Source organism: Ruditapes philippinarum, unplaced genomic scaffold (genome assembly GCF_026571515.1).
Source record: "Ruditapes philippinarum isolate M1 unplaced genomic scaffold, ASM2657151v2 ctg9893_1_1_1_1, whole genome shotgun sequence".
NCBI lineage: Eukaryota > Metazoa > Mollusca > Bivalvia > Venerida > Veneridae > Ruditapes > Ruditapes philippinarum.
The window spans coordinates 26,627-32,626 of record NW_026853929.1 but is presented as its reverse complement, the minus strand read 5'-3'; the positions used below and the strand labels follow the sequence as shown (position 1 = coordinate 32,626).

General features: G+C 28.5%; 1 protein-coding gene across 1 annotated transcript in view; it reads right to left on the bottom strand.

Moving 5' to 3' along the window:
• Window positions 1–502: 502 nt before the first annotated feature.
• LOC132738414 (probable arginine--tRNA ligase, cytoplasmic) overlaps window positions 503–6,000 on the bottom strand; it is a gene marked incomplete at its 3' end in the record, with an annotated part of 30,151 nt that continues 24,653 nt past the window's right edge. The window contains exons 7-10 of the mRNA XM_060725910.1: window positions 2,849–3,014; window positions 1,748–1,846; window positions 1,009–1,083; window positions 503–531 (exon numbers count right to left, since the gene is read on the bottom strand). Coding sequence (XP_060581893.1) covers window positions 503–531; window positions 1,009–1,083; window positions 1,748–1,846; window positions 2,849–3,014 — 369 coding nt within the window. The remainder of the gene's footprint in view (window positions 532–1,008; window positions 1,084–1,747; window positions 1,847–2,848; window positions 3,015–6,000) is intronic.

Here is a 6,000-nt window from a genome sequence, read left to right as displayed (position 1 = left end):
TTAGGTTACATCTAAATGAAGTTTTAAATTAGCTTACATCTAAATGAAGTTTTAAATTAACTAACATCTAAATGAAGTTTTAAATTAGCTTACATCTAAATGAAGTTTTAAATTAGCTAACATCTAAATGATGTTTAAATTAGCTTACATCTAATGAAGTTTTAAATTAGCTAACAGCTAAATGAAGTTTTAAATTAGCTTACATCTAAATGAAGTTTTAAATTAGCTAACATCTAAATGAAGTTTTAAATTAGCTTACATCTAAATGAAGTTTTAAATAAGCTAACATCTAAATGATGTTTAAATTAGCATACATGTAAATGAATTTTTAAAAAATTGGGCTTCTTTCTAAATGTTTTTTAAAAATTGCTTCACCTAAATGAATTTTTTAAAATTGCTAAATTCATAAAATTTTTAAATCAGCTCACTATATAAAAGTACAAAGTTAGTTCTAATAACAACCCCCCTGTCCAATAAAGGTCAATTATTTCAAAACTAAAACATGTCTTGTACGCTGTATTAACATGATCACTGAAATGTTAAGAAAAAAATTAAAATGTCAATATACATGTATAAGAGAAATTATTTTATCTCACTGAGAAATGTAACTAAAACAATCTGAATCCCCAGGATAAGGCATATTATCAGATATATTATTTTCCTTTATGCTTAACTATATGTTTTACAGTCGAATTTTGTTTGCTCAAACTTGTAAGACCCGAGCAAATTTGTTCGAGAGATCGGTAGCTGGAGCCAACCAAGGTTGAAGTACATGTATTATCATGCATAGTAAGATCATTCCTTTCAGAGGATATAGATCTAATGGTTGTTCTGGTTTTATCTTAACAGTTAACATAGCATGTCTATTCATCGAAAAACCAGTTTCATAACAAAAGAATAAGATGGTCAAACCAAGACTTGAACCCACAGCAGTCTAAGTGAGGAATAGAAAGTGAGAGACCGTAACTATTTAGTCACAAAGGTAATATAATTTTAACTAAAACATACCAAAGTTGGTCCAGATATCTAACTACAAGGTAAGGTTCCAATGTACTAAATGACTCCTGTATAACATCTTCAAATCTGGAATTTTTAGAATTTTCTTCAATACAAAAAATACAATATACATGTACAATTAATTTCATCAAGTCAAAACTTGCCCAAGGTTATGAGGCTGAGGACAAGCAGTTTCCCAAATGCTATAATCCCTAAACCCTAAGGGACAATGGTTTTGACTGTTCCCCACAACAGCCAAGAAATTTTCTGTTTTATTATTAATGCTTAGCAATCAAAATATAATAATTATAAAAAACACACGTATATAATTTTTACAACTGTTTTTTAATTTTGAACTGTTTTACATTGAAACCTACAGATTCTGATTTTCTTAAACCATACCGTACATTAAGCTGAGCAATGTTCGATAACTGAATAGTGGCGGATGTTGTTAACGGAAATACCTGATGACAGGGGTGAAACCGATAAAATTGTTGACCGGTCATAAGTTTATTTCATCACTGCACAAGCACAGGATTTAAGTGGTTCAATTAAACAGTTGTAAACAAGGAATTAGTATTTATAGAAGGCATAAGGTAATAATACAAGTTAACTTAAAAAATGTACAACTTGCTAGACAATAATAACTACGGCAATATAGGCCAGTTTGGTTCTTTACTGTTGCCATTGGCAGAACATAATTTCTTCTAGTAGTCAGACAGTCAATCATATAAATATATCATGTACTTACTTTTCTAAATGTAACACTAGTTCTTCTGCTTGACTGTTTGTTGTTAATGGATCTTCTGTAAAATCTTCATCTAAAGTAAACCCACTACTTCTTTCTATACTGTAAATACATTTAAATTAGTGATATATGTGTACGATCTTTGGAATGACAGATTTTTAAAGAAGCATGCCTCCAGATGAGCTAAAATATTGCAATACATTCAAACTTGTGAAGAATGTACTAAGACTTCAAGAAAATTAAAAAGATTCAAAATTCAAGTAATAATTTACATGTTGTGCATAATTAACGATTGATTGGCAGTATTTACCATCATATTTCTACTGCATGACTAACACAGTAATGACTATTTTTACATTTTTTGACCTCTTTCTGGTAGTTTACATGGGATTGTAAGTGCCACTTGCAATGTGTAAATTACTGTCTTTGTTCACTTCATATTATACTTTTAAATTCACTTTTAAAATTCTCATGAAAATTAGCATGTATTTGGAGGCATGTTGCTCTCAAGGATATCCACTGTAGTCTAAAAGCCTTAAAACATAAAAGTTGAAATTCTTGCACAAATCAACTTGTTTACTTGAGATAACAGAGAAATATGCTCCGGATTATTTTAAAATCAATCTTTTGTGCGATTCTAAGTCCACTTTGTGTTTAAACCAATTAGAGTTAAAAGTGTTGCAATGCTTAGATTTGAGATAAAATGGTTGCAATGCTTAGATTTGAGATAAAATGGTTGCAATGCTTAGATTTTAGTTAAAAGCCTTGCAATGCTAAGTTTTGAGTAAAAAGCATTGCAATGCTAAGACCCGAGTAAAACCTGTTGCAATGCTTAGATTTGAATAAAAAGGGTTGCAATGTGTTTCCTTTTTTTGGTCATTTTGCGTAAAAAAATTAGATATTCAATATTCCTGAAAAACTAGTTTGTGTGAAAGGCCTTGAGAAAAAAAAATAGCACTAAATTGTGAGAATAATTGCTTAGGACCCACCACTTGGCCAGTTCATCATTATAAGCAACAAAAATAGGCAAAGTAAATCAAAGACATTAAGAATAAGAATTTTCTACAATTTCAAATCTCACTATAATTAATTCATTATTATTACCTACAAAGTCTTGCATGACAATACTGTAACTTTGCGCTGTACATAATTCTTTCCCAACTGAATTTGTAATTCTTTATGCGTCTTTGGCCGAGATCCTGAACAATTATAGAACTTTTCCCCAACTCTTCAGTTACGGCATCTATGTCTTTTTCATCAATTTTATAATCTGTAATAACAAGAACTACTCCCTAAACAGAATCCAAATCTTAATATAATCTAGTCATTGTAGTAAAATAAATGTACATAAACAAAAGAAAAACAAAACAAAAAACATCTGTTGGTAGGACAGCATGCTTTGTTACAACCAGTTTTGCAATAAAAACGAGTTTTGCAATAATTTTATTGCAAAACTGGTTGCATTGACATGATTTTATTGCAATTTGATTACAACCGGTTTTGCAATAAAAACGAGTTTTGCAATAAAATATTTTTTCTATCGGATTTTATTGACATAATACAAAAAGACATTATTAAAATTTATCTATGTATATTAGGATTGACATGCAGGAATTAATTCTGGGATAATGAGTGTATATGCATATGATCAACATTAATTTACATTCTCAATTTCATAAGTCGTTTTCCTTTTAATATATATGATGAAAGGATGATCATCCTATGAAAAATATCAAGGACATGTACATTTACAGCAACAACTGTATTTGCCTCAAATGTCGGTGATATACATACAAAGAACTTTTAGTAAGGTCTTTAACTTACCAGTTCTTTGATGAAAGAAAAAAAACGAGTTTTTGCAATAATTTTATTGCAAAACTGGTTGCGTTGACATGATTTTATTGCCAATTTGATTACAACCGGTGTTGCAAATAAAAAACGAAGTTTTGCAATAAATATTTTTTCTATCGGATTTTACTGACATTATACAAAAAAGACATTATAAAAAAATTTTTATCCTATGTATATTAGGATTGACATGCAGGAATTATTTTTCTTGGGATAATGAGTGTATATGCATATGATCAAACATTAATTTACATTCTCAAATTCATTAGTCGTTTTCCTTTTAATATATATGATGAAAGGCATGATCATCACATGAAATATCAGGACATGTACATTTACAGCCAACAACTGTATTTTGCTCAAATTTCGGTGATATACATACACGAACTTTTAGTAAGGTCTTAACTTACCAGTTCCTTTGATGAAAGAAAAAAAAAAAACGAGTTTTGCAATAATTTTATTGCAAAAACTGGTTGCGTTGACATGTTTTTATTGCAATTTGATTTCAACCGGTTTTTGCAATAAAAAATGAGTTTTGCAATAAAATGTTTTGCTATCGGATTTTATTGACATTATACAAAAGACATTATAAAATTTATATATGTATTATTTAGGATTGACATGCAGGAATTAATTCTGGGATAATGAGAGTGTATATGCATATGATCAAACATTTATTTACATTCTCAGTTTCATTATCGTTTTTCTTTTAATATATTGATGAAAAAGGATGATCATCATGAAATATCAGGACATGTACATTTTACAGCAACAACTGTAATTTGCTCAAATTTCGGTGATTATACATTACAAGAACTTTTTAGTAAGGTCTTAACTTACCAGTTCTTTGATGAAAGAAAAAAACGAGTTTTGCAATAATTTTATTGTGCAAAAACTGTTGCGTTTGACATGATTTTATTGCAATTTGATTTACAACCGGTTTTGCAATAAAAACGAGTTTTTGCCAATAAATATTTTTTTCTATCGGATTTTACTGACATTATACAAAAGACATTATTAAAATTTATCTATGTATATTAGGATTGACATGCAGGAATTATTTTCTGGGATAATGAGTGTATATGCATATGATCAAAACATTAATTTACAATTCTCAAATTCATTTAGTCGTTTTCCTTTTAAATATTATATATGCATGAAAGGATGATCATCATGAAATATCAGGACATGTACATTTACAGCAACAACTGTATTTGCTCAAATTTCGGTGATATAACATACAAGAACTTTTTAGTAAGGTCTTAACTTACCAGTTCTTTGATGAAAGAAAAAAACGAGTTTTGCAATAATTTTATTGCAAAACTGGTTTGCGTTGAACATGTTTTTATTGCAATTTGATTTCAACCGGTTTTTTGCAATAAAAATGAGTTTTGCAATAAAAATGTTTTGCTATCGGATTTTATTGACATTATACAAAAGACATTATAAAATTTATATATGTATATTAGGATTGACATGCAGGAATTAATTCTGGGATAATGAGTGTATATGCATATGATCAAACATTTATTTACATTCTCAGTTTCATTAGTCGTTTTTTCTTTTAATATATTGATGAAAGGATGATCATCATGAAATATCAGGACATGTACATTTACAGCAACAACTGTATTTGCTCAAATTTCGGTGATATACATACAAGAACTTTTAGTAAGGGTCTTAACTTACCATGTTCTTTGATGAAAGAAAAAAAACGAGTTTTGCAATAATTTTATTGCAAAAACTGGTTGCGTTTGACATGATTTTTTATTGCAATTTGATTACAACCGGTTTTGCAATAAAAACGAGTTTTGCAATAAAATATTTTTCTATCGAATTTTAATTGACATTATACAAAAAGACATTATAAAATTTATATATGTATATTAGGATTGACATGCAGGAATTAATTCTGAGATAATGAGTGTATATGCATATAATCAAACATTAATTTACATTCTCAATTTCATTAGTCTTTTTCCTTTTAATATATATATGATGAAAGGATGATCATCATAAAATATTCAGGACATGTACATTTACAGCAACAACTGTATTTGCTTCAAATTTCGGTGATATACATACAAGAACTTTTAGTAAGGTCTTAACTTACACGGTTTCTTTGATGAAAGAATAAAAAACGAGTTTTGCAATAATTTTATTGCAAAACTGGTTTGCGTTGACATGATTTTATTGCAATTTGATTACAACCCGTTTCGCAATAAAAACGAGTTTTGCAATAAAATATTTTTTCTATCGGATTTTATTGACATTATGCAAAAGACATTATAAAATGTATCTGTTTATTATCTTTTATTTATCTTATAAGGATTGACATGCAGGGATTATATTCGGAAATAATGAATAAATAAGGCTCAAACAATAATTAACATTCTAAATTTCATTAT